The sequence below is a fragment of the Microchirus variegatus genome, assembly GCF_963457635.1.
Source record: "Microchirus variegatus genome assembly, chromosome: 4".
Taxonomy (NCBI): domain Eukaryota; kingdom Metazoa; phylum Chordata; class Actinopteri; order Pleuronectiformes; family Soleidae; genus Microchirus; species Microchirus variegatus.
The window spans coordinates 21519218-21535523 of record NC_139805.1 but is presented as its reverse complement, the minus strand read 5'-3'; the positions used below and the strand labels follow the sequence as shown (position 1 = coordinate 21535523).

The 16306-nt window shown below is 41.3% G+C and overlaps 4 protein-coding genes across 5 annotated transcripts; 2 read left to right on the top strand and 2 right to left on the bottom strand.

Moving 5' to 3' along the window:
* The first annotated feature begins 704 nt into the window (after window positions 1-704).
* On the top strand, window positions 705-2760 carry nr2c2ap (nuclear receptor 2C2-associated protein). The gene is made up of 5 exons (XM_083888652.1): window positions 705-745; window positions 921-1011; window positions 1232-1337; window positions 1461-1530; window positions 2027-2760. The coding sequence occupies exons 1-5, from the start codon at window positions 708-710 to the stop codon at window positions 2145-2147; spliced, it is 426 nt and encodes a 141-aa protein (XP_083744778.1). The 5' UTR covers window positions 705-707; the 3' UTR covers window positions 2148-2760.
* rfxank (regulatory factor X-associated ankyrin-containing protein) lies at window positions 2621-5258 on the bottom strand. The gene is made up of 9 exons (XM_083888651.1): window positions 5159-5258; window positions 4938-5048; window positions 4262-4357; window positions 4082-4147; window positions 3657-3757; window positions 3438-3563; window positions 2972-3038; window positions 2799-2879; window positions 2621-2712 (listed from the first exon to the last, which is right to left on the bottom strand). The coding sequence occupies exons 2-9, from the start codon at window positions 5041-5043 to the stop codon at window positions 2651-2653; spliced, it is 705 nt and encodes a 234-aa protein (XP_083744777.1). The 5' UTR covers window positions 5044-5048; window positions 5159-5258; the 3' UTR covers window positions 2621-2650.
* Window positions 5259-5474: 216 nt separating this feature from the next.
* borcs8 (BLOC-1 related complex subunit 8) lies at window positions 5475-10299 on the top strand. Of its 2 annotated transcripts, none has more exons than XM_083888744.1 (5): window positions 5475-5596; window positions 5809-5921; window positions 7338-7402; window positions 7500-7602; window positions 9982-10299. In XM_083888744.1, the coding sequence occupies exons 1-5, from the start codon at window positions 5560-5562 to the stop codon at window positions 10048-10050; spliced, it is 387 nt and encodes a 128-aa protein (XP_083744870.1). In that variant the 5' UTR covers window positions 5475-5559; the 3' UTR covers window positions 10051-10299. The 2 variants fall into 2 exon arrangements, with proteins under 2 accessions (XP_083744870.1, XP_083744869.1); XM_083888743.1 differs by having other exon boundaries at window positions 7495-7602.
* tmem221 (transmembrane protein 221) lies at window positions 8792-12238 on the bottom strand (the record flags this gene model as incomplete). The annotated part of the gene is made up of 3 exons (XM_083888742.1): window positions 8792-9315; window positions 10559-10644; window positions 11937-12238. The coding sequence occupies 3 exons, from the start codon at window positions 12236-12238 to the stop codon at window positions 8792-8794; spliced, it is 912 nt and encodes a 303-aa protein (XP_083744868.1).
* Window positions 12239-16306: the final 4068 nt, after the last annotated feature.

Here is a 16306-nt window from a genome sequence, read left to right as displayed (position 1 = left end):
GTAGAATAAAGACGTGACACTGACATAGGTTTTTATTAGCTAAGTCTTTTGTTTAGTGACTAAAATCTTGTCTCTTCCTTGTGTCTCTGCTGGCAGCCATTTTGTTTTCAAGTTTACGTTATGTGTCAGGGTGCAAAGTAGGTGGTTTACATGCTAACGTGCTAACATGGCATTAACAATAATAATGCCGAATGATAGTAAAAGTTGTTGGGCATGGATGCTAACATAAGTTGCTAACACCAGAGCTGTGGTGTATGGCCTTTACCATACACCACACAACCCCTGCTGCTGTTCAGAAGTATTATATACAAAGGAAAAATCAATTTAACTATATGCTCATTTGCCTTTATCACATTTGATAAGTTGAATGTGTCCATAGTACTTTTCAAAACGTTTAATTATTTGAGCCTCTCCTCACAAATTTACTTCCCCTTTTCAACAAACTCGACTGTTCTGAATAATACACTATTTAACCATGTATGACCACACTCTTACGTGGATATTATTACCGACCAATATTTTCAATTTTCCTCATTGAAGCCATCACACTGTGCCTTCCTCTTACCTCCATGGTGCTTGGCTACCACCTCCTGGCGAAAAGAAGGACAGCTCTCTGTGACGTCACAGTCGTAAAACCTCAACTCGTGTGGCGACGTCGCTTTACGGCAAAATTGTAATAATTTAGAAAAGTAAACAATACTGTAGACATGGCGTCCTCGATGATTTGTAAAGAAACTCTAAGCAGGTAAACAACACCAGCTTCCTACGAAGACGAGTGGAATCAGTGCCTTGGAAAAATAAAATCACTGTGTTTTATTTCTTTACGACAACGTAAATGTCTTCAGTGCTCTGCTTTTAAATTAGCCTCGTGTTAGCTTGAAGTAATAGCTGCTGTGTGTGTTTTGTCGTTGACATCTCAGGGTGAGTTCAGTGTTGAACAGAGATGTGAAGCAGTTTGGAAAGAAGTTCATGTTTGACAGCGATGAAGAAACGTGCTGGAACTCAGACCAGGTTCAGTACAAATACTGTGTGTCCCTGCTCCACATTAACACAACATGTCCTAGGTTCCTCTCTAAACTCGTGGCTACTTACTGTTTCAGCTGTGTTTTTGTGTGTATGTGTATGTTGTTATCATTTTAATATGTGAAACACATTGTGACTTTATTTTTGAAAAGTACAATCGTGAATAAAGGTTGCTTATTAATATTATCATTATTATTATTTAATTCAGGGTGAGTGTCAGTGGGTGTCACTGGGGTTCCCTCAGTCTGTCAGGATGTCGGAGCTAAAGGTCCAGTTCCAGGGAGGCTTCTCTGCAAAAACATGCAGACTAGAAGGTAAAAACAAAAGATCAATTTACAGTAAAAACCTCATTACAAATAACGAGTGAACGTAGCTCCCACGTCTAATTATAGTTTGTTTCACTATTGCAATGATTGTCCTCTTGTGCTTTCGTGTAGGTTGCCAAAAAGATGGAGACTTTACAGTGATCAGCCATTTATACCCAGAGGACAACAACTCACTTCAGATATCCTTTCATTTTATTATGCGGCATTTACAAAGGGAGTTACAGGGAGAATACAATGGTCTGCTCTTGATTAACTAGAGAAAGGACTCTGTGAGTGCAAGCCTCCACCAAGGCTGTTCAGTTTCCCACTGTAACGTTTGAAATGATGGCAGTGAACAGACAAACGAGTAAAATGAATTTAAAAATCCAAAATATGTGTCTAGATCACCACCATTATCAAAATCCATCCCTAGTTTTTGAGTTTTGCTGCTCACAGACTCACAAAGGTGAAAAAAAATATAACCTATGTTCCAAAATTACTCAACAAAGCAGTCGTATGATTAAATGCAGTTCTGATTTAGTGTGGTCAAGTTTCAGTCAGGGCTCATATCAGGAGCTTAAGCTGTACCTGTCACTCTAGGCATACTGTGTGTGTTCATAAGTATCTGTGACAATATTTTCCAGGATATGCTTTTCATCGTTGCTGTGCTTATCTTGTTCTTAACTCCACACCCACAGCTTTCCCATACAGGAGGCCCCTGCAGTGGACAAAGTAAAAATAATGTTTGAGAATAGTGCCGACTTTTTTGGAAGAATAATTATTTATTCCTTGGACATCCTGGGGGAAAACGCTTCATGACCGTTTTTTTTTTTTTCCAACCCTCTCATGAGAGAGGAAGTGACCTCTGAGTGAAGTACAGGCCACAGGACAGTGTGGTGGCACTTGGAAAACATGAACTGAACACCTCCTCAGCTGATGTGAATGTGGCCTTTTTTGGAATGGGTCCCTTTCACGGATGTGTCCGGCCATTTCTCTCCATCACTCATGGACAGGGAGCTTGATATAGAGTCTGGATGTGAGTGGTAATTGCTGCTTCAGTGATGATGAAATGTATCTGTAATCTGATCTTATGTTGGTGCATTTGGACTAAAGTGACATTCCAGGAAATGAACAGTATAAAAATACATTTTATTTATAAAAAAAAGTGTTTACAGACATTTTTGCTGTCGTCCAGCCAAACAAAATCATATTGTTGCATACAGGACAATGCACTCAAATGGAATAAATGGACAATAAAAAAAAAAAAATGCCGTTTGCTCAGTGTAACTGTAACAGGAGTCCAACTCTTTTTTTACCCCGTGTCATGTTGATGAGCGTGTTGGCTTGTAGAGTTTCAGAATATGGTCCTCCAACACCTTCTGAACTAGAAAACAAAACATAAAATACATAAAAATTTCAATATTTGACAGTAATCTTAACACTATTATTCAATCATGGTGCAATACATACTCTTTTTGTGTCCAAGAGCGACAGCTAAGGCCATAGGGCTGTACCCGGAGTCAGACTCAATGGTCATGTCTGCTCCTTTGGCTGGAAGAGAGTGTAGTGGCAGTTTGTTAAAAAAAACAAAAAAAAAACAGAATTTACTGGAACTTATTATGACTTACAGACATGCAACACACCTAATAGTGCCTCAACACATTTGATATGGTTCCCTCGTACAGCATAAAGAAGAGGAGTGCCACCATTCTAAAAAAAAAAAAAGAATAAATACAAGTGTTCATTCAAGAGCAGTAATTAAAATTCACTTGGAGGTTGATTGATTGATTGGTATGGTGTTTTCTCTGGCCAAGGCTGATTGTTAGAAATAGGCACAGCTAATGGTCGATATGTGCAATTCCAATTTGTGGGCTGAAATACTTGGCTAATTTTCTTTCTTTTTTTTCTCCATCTGACTAAATAAACACCTAATAAATAATAATTATTGATGACAAATGATAAACAAAATCACTTAAAACAGCAGATATTGAACAACACTTCAGCCTCACCAATCTGCAGTGCACACTGATCATCTAAAAACTTTGTCAAATAAAAGTTTGTTCAGATTTGTTTGTTCTTATTTCAGTGTTGTGAATAGAAAGTTCGTACCCAGTCGTAAGTGTTTATGTCGACTCCATGTTTGAGAAGGGACTCGACAATGTCCACGTAACCTCCAGAACTGGCCAGTGTGAGGGCGCTCTCTCGCTCCCTCGCAACTGTCTTGGGGTCTGCACCCTAAAAAAAAGAAAATTCACAATATCACTGAGACGGTGGATTCAGTATCACTAATGTGCATCTGTTTCAGACAAGTAGTTGCTTACTTCTAACCTTTTCCAAGAGAAAATCCACCATGGCTTTTTCTCCAAATGCCGCAGCCCACATGAGAGGCGTGAAGCCACGTTCATCCTGCTTACTCAGAAGGGAACCATCTGCAAAATTAAATAGGTCACAGCCCAAATAAGAACATCCATCCATCTTCTACCGCTTTATCCTCCACGTAAGGGTTGAGGGGGGCATCAGCTGACATAATGCAAAAGGTGGGGTACATCCTGGACTTTGGGACACTCTAAATGGACGGAGTGTGAGAGTGAATGCTTGTTTGTCTCCATGTGGCACTGCGATAGCCTGGCGACCTGTCCAGGATGTACCCCGCCTTTCGTCCAAATAAGAACGTTACACAATTGTATACTAGGGTAAAAATGTGCATTGTGTTGAACAGCTTGGTGGACGGTGGTAAAATCCATATTCCTCACCTTTACTCAAGTGTGCAGCCACTTGTGAAACCTCGCCTTGAGCTGCCAGCTGGTGTATTGACAGAGCTGATGGAAATAAATCACGTGGACAAAACAATTTGATTTGTTTTTAAATGTTTAAATCGTTTTATGCTAAGCCACAATATTTTTCCCCATTGAGGCATCATTACCAGTACTTACAGTCTAATGTTGCGGGACGTACAGTCACCTCGTTCCCGCGCTGTTTGTTGGTCAAAGTTGTGGCGTGCATGAGCAAATCCTCTTCATCCACGTTCTCTGGAGACACCAACCATGTCAGCATAAACAATATATGCATTATATAATGGACTATACGAGGTAACTGTATATTATTTTATATTATTATATATTTTTCTGTGTCCTATACAATTTAAAAAAAAGAGTTTGACTTTAAGAAATATATATCACAAGTGAAATTGAAACATCAGTCAGAAGAACTGCAATTTTATGTAAATTTATGTCAAATCTTATAGCCCTACTGTAGACTTAGCCTCTGCACTTGTATTACCTGTCCACTCTGTTTATGCTCATTAAGTTCATTGGGACTGTTTGAGTCGAAATGTTTAAAAATATATAATTTTTAACCTGTGTCAAAACACCTGTATAAGGCAACACTCTCCTTTTTCTCATATAAAACTAGTCTAATGTGGTTTAGCCTTTCTGAAGCTATTTATTGGATTAAAAAAATTATTTTTATTTCATGGAAAAAGCTGCCCCCTCTCATTTGTATTTATTTATTTATTAAAAAAGCACCCTCAATCACTGAAGCCAGGCCTGTATTTCTAACAACTACACGAAAAGCAACGTGTACATTAAAAGACATTTAGGGCATAAATACCAATGTTCCCGTCATCTCTGGACTCGCATGGATACACATTAGCGTCACTTGTCTGGTTATTTTGGCAATTTGCAACCTCATCACCATCATCACCTCTGGCCTCCATGATCACTGCAGAAAATTAAATTGAGATTTAATAAAACAGGACATGAAAGAATTAAGGCTGTGTTACTAGAAGTCAAGAGAAAGTGCTTTAAAAGCGAATGTAATAGTCTACTCACCTCGTCCAGCATCACGGTCAGTAATTGTGCTAACTTCCTTTTGGGAAAACTGAAAGTGAATTATTTCAAATCACCCGGTGGCTCTTCCTGACCAGCGAAGTGTATCCACTGTACATCATTTGCCGCTCAGTCCATTTGAAACACGTAGAATCGATTTCTTTGCCCCCACAATAACAGAAAAGCTATCGAGACACACATGAATCATGTATCCCTGCGAACGGAGCCACTCTTCAGAGGAAGAACGGTTGGGTGTTTTTATGTTTCCTAGTCGATATTTCTGCCCGGAATGTTATAGTGTGACACACAACAACAATAACTCGGAAGCAGCAGGAATCAGCTGACAACTATCGCTGACGGATTGTTTCTTTTGTTTTGCTGCCGCATAATAACTGTCTCGCATTATGGAGGACCAAGAGTTGCAGCTGAAAGTTAGACGAGGTACACATTTATTTAAAACTGACATTTTCTTACCCCGTTGCTACCTTGTAGCTACGCTAGTAGCCTTTAGCTTGCATGAACCGCTAAGCTAACGTAGCTGCAGCTGTCCCGTGGTCGTTTTGTTTATGGCGCCTGCCTTTTGCCTTTTCCTTTGTTGGTTTCTAACGCTGGTCGTGTTTTCTATCATTGTGCCTGTTCCTCTCTGACTGCAGTGACGGACAAGTTCACGGAGAGCATGTACGTCCTGGCTAACGAGCCGTCGGTGGCTCTGTACAGACTGCAGGAACACGTCAGGAGGTCGCTGCCTGAACTGGTGCAGCACAAGGTATCACCATCATCATCATCATCATCATCATCATTATCACACTGTCACGTTAATGATGACCAGAGATTTACAAAGATACGAGGTTTGAGGCCAGTGGGAGAAAAAACTGCACAATGTCCGAGGCCCACGCCCACATCATGTATCACAGTGAAATTAAAACCTTTATTATCATCATGGTCAATCATAATTGAAAAGCGCTAGAATGTGTTTAATAATTAACAAAATATGTACATACCAACAATGCAAATACAAAAATTATACTACATTTCACCTCTTAGTCGTTGAATTCAGATGTTTCATTCAGTCCAATTGCAAAAAAAAGGCATACTGAATTCTGATTGCAGTAATGTAATAGGATGTCAACTTTACAACAAGTCAGCGCTGAGTGCCGTAAACCACATAGTTGTTGGTGTCTGGAGCAGAGGAAACACTTTCTGTGGACAGGCAGTCTGATTGTTTTGGGTTGTTTTATTTGGGGATTGGCTCATAGCCCCGTAGGTCCAGTACAGGGAATTCTTATTATTTTAGCAATTCTGTGCTTCTAATGTTGTGGTAACTATTTGGGGCAGGGTCTGTATTGTTTTGGCATGACTGTGAGTACCTCAGAGCTGGTTTTGAAGTCACTGAAGGACGTTTTTTTTTATAATCACAGGAATACTGGCGTGGTTCCATAAAGGTTCCTCAATTTCAGGGTGCCTGCTGACTCACTGTCAGACTGTCCTAACTTTCAGGAACTGAATGGAGCCATTGTTAATGTTGACAGTGTTACCTGACAAAATGTCTGCTGTGAATGAGGCGATCACTTTGTAAGGGGTAGACTTGCAGAAGATACAACCCACCTTTGTTTGTTTGTTGTGTGGGCTGGTTTCTCCGTTTTCTCCCTATTAACATAGGCACACACAGCTAAACTGTGTGTCATGTGTGGTCATGTGAAACTGAATTCTGCTCATGTGCCTTGCCTCATCGTTTCATGATATTATCTTAGACGATGTATCTTGGCCACCTCTACCTTATGTGACTTTAGACAAGATAGGATAGCTTTATTTTGTTTCCCCCTTTGACTCACTGCTGGTGGGATGTAGCTCACCACAATAAACTGAGGGCACCTTGCTGTTTCTAAGGTACTTCAACCTTGTTGTTTGGGACATTTTTGGATTTTCTCTGTGGACATGTGCCCTCAAATCCACTACAAGAAATGTCTGTTCACTTACTGTCTAATTCCACGCTTTGTTGGTTATGTTGATTTGCATGATCTATGACTGGTTATTCTATTTTGCCTCATAATGTACCAATTTGCTCTTCAATGTTCTGTTACTTTTTGTGTACAGTCGCTTGATTATGAAAACACAATTTGAATTAGACACAGTGGCCACACCTAATAGTATAAGAGATTTACTTTCTGTCACTTCCAAACAGACAGATATGCAGAGCTGGGAGGAGCAGAGTCAAGGAGCCATCTATACCGTAGAGTACGCATGCAGGTGAGAAGAGCCCCGTATTTCCAGAATCCCAGTGACTCACTCCTACGATTGTTAACACTTTAACCGATCTGCTGGATTTATTTTTTTTGCAGTGCAGTGAGGAGCATGACGAACAGCAGCATGTATTTCAAAAACATCGACGGTCTCCTGCGACAAGCCATCAACATGAAGGATCAGATCAGCAACTCGCAAGGACGCAGGTAGGAGGCAGCAGTGAACACGAGACGTGACAGTGTCCAGAGTCTCAGGGTGGGTGTGTTTTGCTAAATCTTAGATGAGAGGATGAAGCAGAACTGTCCTCCTGATCAGAAAAAGAGGAAACACAAAAACAGTATTAATAGCATTTTTGCAAATCTGTTTCTGTAAAATGCACATATTGCTCATGTGCCCGATTAAAATAAAGGGAATTTCTATTTGTGCCTCTTTCGGGAACAGTGGCCATCTTTATCCATTCCAAAAATAATCCTAACGTATTCACTTACAAAAAAAGAAGATAATTATGTAACTTTTGGCCATTTCCATGTCCACCTATTCCTCTCTTGTAGCTCTTGTACTTTCACATGTGCAGTGACTCTTTGCACTTTTAGCATTGCTCTGCATCTTAGTTTCAGAGATGGTAAGATTGCCTCAGGTCATCTGTAAGTATGACATGAGTGCATCTGTCTCTGCTCATTGGAGTTCAGGACAGAAATCTGCAATCTTAAAATGTTTAGCGTTTATAATGTTCTGCGAAATAAAACATCAATCGTCTATTTCTCTAGCAATTCTGCTCTCTGCATTTTTGTTTTACCACTGACACTTGCATCCAGCTTACCGGATGTTGACCTCGTCTAGCAAATTTATTCTGCTCCACACGCCCCGCACACTTCCTAGTGATCTCTGAACATACAAAATCTCACTTGGGTCCCTGGAAATACTTGAGATCTTTTGTCACTCAGTTAGACATGAGCGAAATATGCAGTAAAAACGACCTTTTCAGATTTCGTGGACATCGTTTTAATGTCGTATTTAATCGTTAATCGTCATTCTATATAAACAAAACACATCTGCACATTGAGCGAAAATATTTGGCAAAAAGCTACTATGTATAGTGTAATAAAGTATTTACATTTTCTTTTGTCAGGACATAAAAAAAAACCACTACAATTTATACAAAATATGCCCAGAATGCTTCATAATCCCAACCGGAGAAATCAGCAGATAAATGGGAAATGTTTGTCAATCTCAGTTCAGTGTATAACCAGTAAGAATAACCATGAGTGCAAGACACTACAAATTGACAGGTATGTTTGAAATGACTGTTGTATGTAGTGTTTGTTGATATACTGTACATGAAAGTCACCAGTGCCGTAACCTATTGGTTCACCCAAAAGATCAGCGTTCTTTCCGTCACACGAGAGTAGAATCTTTAGCAGTAATCCCTGACTTGCGAGCGAGGACGCTCCTCATCTCATTGTTGACTCCGTTCCAGGGTTTAGCCTGAGCCTGCAGTATACCAGATTCAGTAGACAGGGTCCTGTGCATTCGGGGGCAGCTTCCACCACTGCTGTAGCCATCTTTGTCACCGGTGTGGCCCTGTGAGCCTCTAGCAGGAGAACACTGCTGTTGCTGGTACTGCTCTCGCTGAGTGTAGGAGAGCTGATGTTGGAGGTGAGACTGGCTGCGGTGCATGCGCGGTTTGTCCACGCCGATATTGAGCTCGCAGGGCCGAGGCGCGGGCGCGTTGCCTCTTCCGTGGTCGTTCTGGAAGAGTGTGTCGACGTGGTCTCTGTGATAGTGCTTAGTGCTGCAGGCGGTTCTGACCAGAGAGTGGATTACAACCAGGAGCAAAATCAGGATTCCTGAAGCGAGGACACAAGCACTGGCTATACCTGTCTCCACTTCAAATGTTAGGAGCATGTAGATGGACATTGCTGGCAAAAAAAGACAAAGTGAAGGGAGAAAGTCAGAGAAATGACACAGAATTACTGAATATGTTACCCTATGTAACTTGAATTGCAAATGTGAACAAAATTTCCACAGATTCATCTGTGCTTCCTGCTGTGAAGCTAATATTGGGAGTTAGTTCACCAAGATGAGCAGTAGGTGGTGTTGGTATCACCGTAGAAGGACAACAAGGCACAACTCAATGCAGGTGTTTTGTCGCTGCTTCAGTTCATTATGCACTAAGTGAAGGAATGTTGTCGCTCCACTCCACATGTTCCTCCGCTCACTCGCTCTATCTGCTGTTTCCTCTATTTATTTTTTTCAGTACAACAAAATGCGGAAGTGGGGGGGGGGGACATTTCAGTCACAGGATTTGTAAACATTCTCTTTTATTTGCTGAAAAATATTACTTTGTACTAATTTGCATTCTCTTCATGCGCCACTTTATCGCCTCTGTCAAGTGTGAAAACTTCAATGCGATATTTGAAACCCACCTACTGCTCATCTTTAAATAGCTTTATAAATTCACACAAAGCAGACCAATGAATTCCTTCTCATCATCCATCTTTCTGTTTAAGACTTTTTTGTGTCTCACAAAAAAAAGACATATAGGACAATTGTTCTGATCTGATTTGTCCTGTGTTTGTTTGCAGGAAAAGGACCACAGACTCTGGTGTGCCAAAGGAAGGAGGAGAAAAGCACAGTTCTGGGATGTGACGTGACTTCCTGAGCCTGTGGGGTGTCGCTCGCTACAGTCTCCTGCTTTACTGCCTCACGGCTGCATGATGTGGATGAAGTGAAGTGTGTGTGTGGGGGGGTGGGGGTCATAGAGACAACACCTTCCTCCTCACAATGGAGCGACTGCCTGGACTGACCCCAATAACTAGTACAAGCCGCTCCGTGGAACAGAGCACGCACAGCACTGCCAGGTTCAGCATTAAAAACTCTTAAGTCATGGACTCCGCTCAAAGAATGCATTGTTCTCTTGGACTCAGTGGACGGAGCAGAGGGAAAGCAGCAGCAGCAGCAGCAGCAGCAGCAGTGCTGGTTTTTGCCTCTGCTGTTGGAAAATCCACTGCAGTGCCAGTGTTTTTGAATGATCGTTTTCAGGGGGGGGGGGGGGGGGGGGGCGTTTTGAGTTTGTTCCTAAGCTAAACACTGAACATGGAGAAGTGTGGAAGAAGGCAAGAACAGGATCTCAGCTTTGACCTCGACCTGTTCTGTTCTTACCTGCCAGATAGACAGAAACACCCAGGCAGAACAGTCCAACAGCCACGTGTCGCACAGCTCTGCTATCTAAAAGGAACCAGTCTGCTCTGTTGAAGAAATGTTGAGTCAGATACATTATGTTTACACTTCACCATTGCTGCTTATGTTTTTATATTAATATATGAACACTATTTTATTTTTTGCTGTTTTAATTTCTCTACTGAGACGTCATCATATCAGGATTAGGAAAAACATTTGGTTATTGATTATTCTGGTATGTTGAGCGTAGCTCATTGTTATTCGCTTTTTTTTTCATCAGAATGTGCTCTCTGTCAGTGCGGGAGGTCATGGGGCATGCTGTTGGGTTTGTAAGCCGACGTGGGAAAGGGCCAAGCGAGAGGCCGTGCGCTGAGTGCATAAAGAGAGGAAGGCCATTGTTTTTCGACGGGGTTCACAGAGGCGGGCGGAGGTGGGGGTAGACCAACAACATAGCAGTGTGGGCCTGTGCACTCTGACACGTAATGGCTTTTATGTCTCTGAAGCCATGTTTTCTTTTAATGAACCTTATTTCAGCTTAATGTATGGTCCGGGATAAGACTGAACTTTACACCGATCGATTAAAGGAGGAGAAATGCACACTAAGCAGATTAAATGTCTTTTTTTTAATTATTATTTAGTTCACAAAAATTTACCCATATAGGACCAAATGTTGTTTTGCTCTGCTTTGTATTAAATAACAGGTAAGATAAAGATGAATTGTTGGAGGGATAAAAAGTTAATTGCAGAGCTGTTTTGTATTGGATTTTTATCAGAGTTTATTCTAAATAAGTTTATGTAACTGCTGGCTCAGATACAATGATACAATGATGTAACTTTCAGTGGAAAAATTATGCACAAAAATGCACATTTAGAAAGTAATGTGCAGTGTACATTCATATGAACTCAAGCCACCATAAGCCAGCGGCTGTGGCATACATCTAGGTATGCATGGAATGCATCAGAAACCATTGGTTACATAAGATGGACATTTAAGGAAGATGGGGGTGTAGATTGCAAGCTTCAGATTAAGTTTGGTTCAAGTTTACTTAAAAGTCAAGTCTCAACCTGTATGAATGCATTGAATGTAACAATTTTAAACCTTATTTTTGCAGGAGGTAAGGTAGGCACAATACAATTTAGTTGAATTCAGCTGTAATTTTAATTTATGGACTAATTAACAGTACCTAATCATCCCTTTTTGATGGTAACTTCCTCTTCATTTTCTAAGAGGAAGAATTGACTATAACACCCTCAGTCTTGCACTTAAGGTGACCCAATTGAATGAATGGGGATCCTCTAATATTGTTTTTATTGTTATTATTATTATAACAGGTGTCAGAAGAAGAAGAGGAGCCAGTACCTGTCAGTGTCCTGCTCTCCTCTGCAGACTTCTGTGCAGAAGTAACTGTGCAGCAGACAAACCACCACCGAGCACAGGTGGAGGGTGAGGGACAGAGCACAGAGAACCGTGGACACCGGCAGCAGCACGGTCCACACAGGAGCGGGGAGCAGCGTGGACGTGGAGGGGGGAGAGTCCCGCACGGACGCCCGTTGAGAGTGGAGCTGGAAAATCAAGGTGACCGATAACACGGACATGATGGCGGACAGAATCCCCAGCAGAGACAGAACTACGAGAGAGCGCTGGCTGTACTTGTGCGTCATAGTTTGTGCTTAAAAACCTGCAGCACTTCACCAACAAAAAGCTCTTTTAAAAATACGGATCCTAAACTCCCCCACGGCACAGCGCTGGCATCGCAGCGTGTCAATAAAAAAGTTGTCGTGTGTGTCCGTCCTTTCAGGTCCAAAAGGAAAACTTTGTCTCTTTCAAGAATAAATGTTTGCAGTGTTTTTCCGCATCGAGCGCCCGCTGCCTCCGTCTGAGCATGTGATGGGATTTAAATCTCCAGATTAAAAAGTTCGCAACAACAATGGGACTTTTTTTTTTTCTCTCCTCCTGGTTCTTCTGCAACAATGCGTCGACGACGCGCTGCAGCCAGAGAGAGACAGAGCTCACTGACAATGACACACCATCACTTCATTAACCCAAAGAGACTGCGTTTAAAACCTGTTTTTAAATGAGAAAGTTACACAAACATAAAAGCAAAAGCTAAACTGATGGATAAGAAAGTACCATTCAGATGTTATAATCTGGTGTGATGACAATCTGGGCTGTTCAGATGAACCTACAGTGATGTGGATTATATAGCTTGCTTTAACACTTGGATTCTTTATCAGTAAGAACAGATCATCTAAAATGAAATTATGAAGTAAAGTAAATAGGGAGGGGGGAAGAAGGCTGTATTAAAGCTGTAGTATGTAACTTTTAAATATAAGTTACACACTACAGGGTTAGGGTTAAAAAGATTATTTGTCAAGTGAGTTCACGCAATGAAAAGTCCACACTCTTAGAAATAAGGGTTCCAAAAGTGTTCTTCTACCTGGAACCATTTGATTTTCAAGGGTTCTTGGTAACACTAATGGTTCCAGTAGATCCATTTTGATCCAGAGAACCCTTTAAAACCCATTTCCCAAATAAGAGGTTTTAAAAGGGTTCTTGGTAACACTAAGGGTTCTCCTATGAGGACAAGCCGAAGAACCTTATATGGTTCTACTTAGCACTTTTATTTCTAAGAGTGTATATGACAGTTATGTCCGAGTGTAGCATTGGTGCAAATTCGCCAAAAACGCCTCCATTTTCGTGTTCAATCCAAAATGGCGGCCTTCCCGTAGGATTCACAGGACACTTGTCATCGACTTTTATTTACAGCCCAACCTAATGAACACGTGCACCAAGTTTCGCTCATGTACGTCAAACCCCGACAGGAGATGACCCACTAGCACTTTTTTTGCATCACGCTTTAGCCCCTCCCACTTCCACAATTTCCCACGCTTTTTCACCGAACCTTTTAAATACGGACAATTTCACCAGGATTGATGCGGTCGCAAAAATCTGTCCGTTTTGGGGCATGTTCAGGCCCTCACAAAAAGGGTTCTCCTTTGAGGACAAGCCAAAGAACCTTATATGGTTCTACCTAGCACTTTTATTTCTAAGAGTGTGAGTCTGAGAGCTCCTGTTTCGATCTCATGTCGCCCGGTGACATTCCTGCACTGCACACAGGAAGTGAAATGTTTTCAGGTGAAAACAGATGGAGCAAAGAGCAACATTGCGCGAGTAGAGCGAGGCAGACAATAAAACAGTTTTCACTGCTGTTCATAATCCAGCTACATCAGCTGTTAAATGATTGGATGTTCACACTAAACAGAGAGGATTAGGACAGTGAGACACCATTAACCCTTTAAGACCAAAACCTCAAAATGTTTTTTTTTGCTTATTTTAACCATAAAAATCCCATAATAGGTCCTGTGAGTAAGTGATTCTTGCCCATTTTTTCCAGAATAAGTTTCAATATCTTTCAATATAAATGAAGGAAAACACTGTAGTTGTACATGAACACCAGATTTTGCATGTTAAATTAGAAATTTGAACAACATAAAACATTTTTAAAATGCCATTCTCACTGTCTATATACAGGCCAAAAAATGCAAACTATGTGCAGGCGTTTTTCCCACTTTTTCCCTCTATGGCGACAAAGACGCTGATTCGCTGAAATTACCGTAACAACCACACGATGGCTTCGCCTTGCAACGCTTTCAGGAACTGCTGGAATGTTTCAGATTGCACAAACCGTTGTGTAATTGCAATAATGCAAAGTGCGCTTGCGCGTGATACGCTCGGTTTTTAAATAAATACTCCTTAAAGATTTATTTTCATATTCATAATTATTAAATCACCAATTTCGTCAACCCCAAAAAATATCTATCTAGAAAGTGGGGTAAACATATATTCCTCTGTGTTTCTCTTTTGGGTATATAAAAATAAAACCAAATGAGAATGTTGTAACGAGACCACGGTGCAACCACAGGAGAACCTTTCAGTTTTTGGTTCCCTCCACATTTAGAGAACATTGGGCTTCTGTATAACCCTGAGGGAACGTTCTCTTAATGTTAGTTTTTGCTTTGGTTCTGACTAACCTCAGGAGAACCATGGGCTCCCATAAACACTTCTTGCCCCCCGTCTGCTCACACACACACACAGGAGGACACAGCACACAACGTTACACCCTTCCTGTTAACAAAGACCAAACAGAGGAACAATAATAACATCAACAACAGCAAGAATCACCAAAGGTTACACACTGCAGCTTTAATAGTCTTTATTTATAGAACGCTTGTCAAAAAAATACCCAATTCTTTTGCACCAGCACTTTGAAACAGTAATCCAGGCCTTTGTCACCTCTGGGCTGGATTACTGTAATGCACTCTATGTCCCTGTCACTTCTTAAAACTCACCTCTTTTCATTGGCACTTTAGTTGCTTTAGGTGTATCTTCTCGCCTCTTTATTTATTCTTCTGTACAGCAGTATGGTTCACTGTGGTTGTTTTGAAGTGCTTTATTGGATTGGAATAAAGGTAAACCTGTGTCTCCTCTCCTCAGTGTCAGGGCCTCCTCCTACCTCAGTGTTTAAGACTGCACTCCTCTGGACACAGATGTCTCAGATGTTGTTGCTGGAATCTTCTGCAGCGCCCCAATGCTCTGATGATCCTTCTACTCCCCAACATCACATGTCGAGCTCCTCTCTCAGCTCCTTGTTTTCTCTGGAGCTTCTCACATTGCTTCTTCTTGATGTGTTGCCTTTGCTTGGGATCTGCTACCTTGAATAACACCATGTCTCGTTGGTCAACCATCACTAGTTTGTGGAAGTCCCACAAGAGACGGGACCTTTAGGTTGATCATTCTCGACCAACCTTAGTCTGATCATGGTACCTTCAGGTACATACTGAGCACAGATGTTCCTGTCCACAGTTGTATCTAACACCTTGATATTATTATGCTGAACTGTAAAACACTAATATAGCTCCGTCTGTGTCAAGTTGTGATGCATTCAGAGATAGTCATCTGTTGCCTTTCCATCATCCCAAACCAGTCTGGTCGTTCTACGTTGACCTCTGACATTGATCGGACATTTTTCCTCTGAGAACTGTTGGTCACTGGACATTTTCTCTCTTTTGGACCATTCTTTGTAAACACAGTACGTCACCTAACCTCAACAGGGCAGCTAATGTGTCATCACCAAAGACTTCACCCAGTTGTTGACCTATGGCAAACATCAAAACTTTCGTTGGTCTCCTGCAGCATTGTCAGGAGAACAACCTGACAATCCCTCCTCTTCCTTTTCCTCTTTCTCCTCTCGCACTAATCTCAACAGAAGAGGCAAACACTTATCAAGTGTCCTAACTGTCTTACCCACTGCAGTGCGTAACACAGATGTTATCCGTGCAAGACCGGAAGAATAAAAGGACTTCACATTTGCAGCAATGGCCTTATCCAACTCCTAACTATATAATACCTCTATTATTCCTGCAACAAGTTCTCACCCTCGCAGCAGACTTTGTGCTTCATTTAATAAAATTCATATTAAATATCAGTTCATTCTGCACAACCGCGAGCATCAACTTCAGGTTCTGTGACCGGTGCTGCAGACGCCTTATTGTTCTGTCTGTGAGAGGTTGTTGGTTTGGTCTTGTGGGATAAAGGTGCAACCCTCGTTCTGTTGAGATGTAGATAAGAATGTAGCTATTAAGGTACACAATGTGAACAATTGCTCTCACACATGTACACTGACCGTGGAGGCTATTTCTGAATCCGACTGAAAGCCTCACCACATGCTC

What these genes read in the sequence shown, in the direction of transcription:
- rfxank (XM_083888651.1), bottom strand. Translation starts at nt 5,043, where the DNA reads ATGGAGGCCAGAGGTGATGATGGTGATGAGGTTGCAAATTGCCAAAAT. An exon ending in ACGTCCCGCAACATTAGACT is followed by an intron (nt 4,148 to 4,261) that starts GTAAGTACTGGT and finishes TATTTCCATCAG; the next exon opens with CTCTGTCAATACACCAGCTG. An exon ending in GGCTGCACACTTGAGTAAAG is followed by an intron (nt 3,758 to 4,081) that starts GTGAGGAATATG and finishes TTAATTTTGCAG; the next exon opens with ATGGTTCCCTTCTGAGTAAG.
- borcs8 (XM_083888744.1), top strand. Translation starts at nt 5,560, where the DNA reads ATGGAGGACCAAGAGTTGCAGCTGAAAGTTAGACGAG. An exon ending in GCAGCTGAAAGTTAGACGAG is followed by an intron (nt 5,597 to 5,808) that starts GTACACATTTAT and finishes CTCTGACTGCAG; the next exon opens with TGACGGACAAGTTCACGGAG. An exon ending in AGCAACTCGCAAGGACGCAG is followed by an intron (nt 7,603 to 9,981) that starts GTAGGAGGCAGC and finishes GTTTGTTTGCAG; the next exon opens with GAAAAGGACCACAGACTCTG.
- nr2c2ap (XM_083888652.1), top strand. Translation starts at nt 708, where the DNA reads ATGGCGTCCTCGATGATTTGTAAAGAAACTCTAAGCAG. An exon ending in AAAAACATGCAGACTAGAAG is followed by an intron (nt 1,338 to 1,460) that starts GTAAAAACAAAA and finishes GCTTTCGTGTAG; the next exon opens with GTTGCCAAAAAGATGGAGAC. An exon ending in GACAACAACTCACTTCAGAT is followed by an intron (nt 1,531 to 2,026) that starts ATCCTTTCATTT and finishes CCACACCCACAG; the next exon opens with CTTTCCCATACAGGAGGCCC.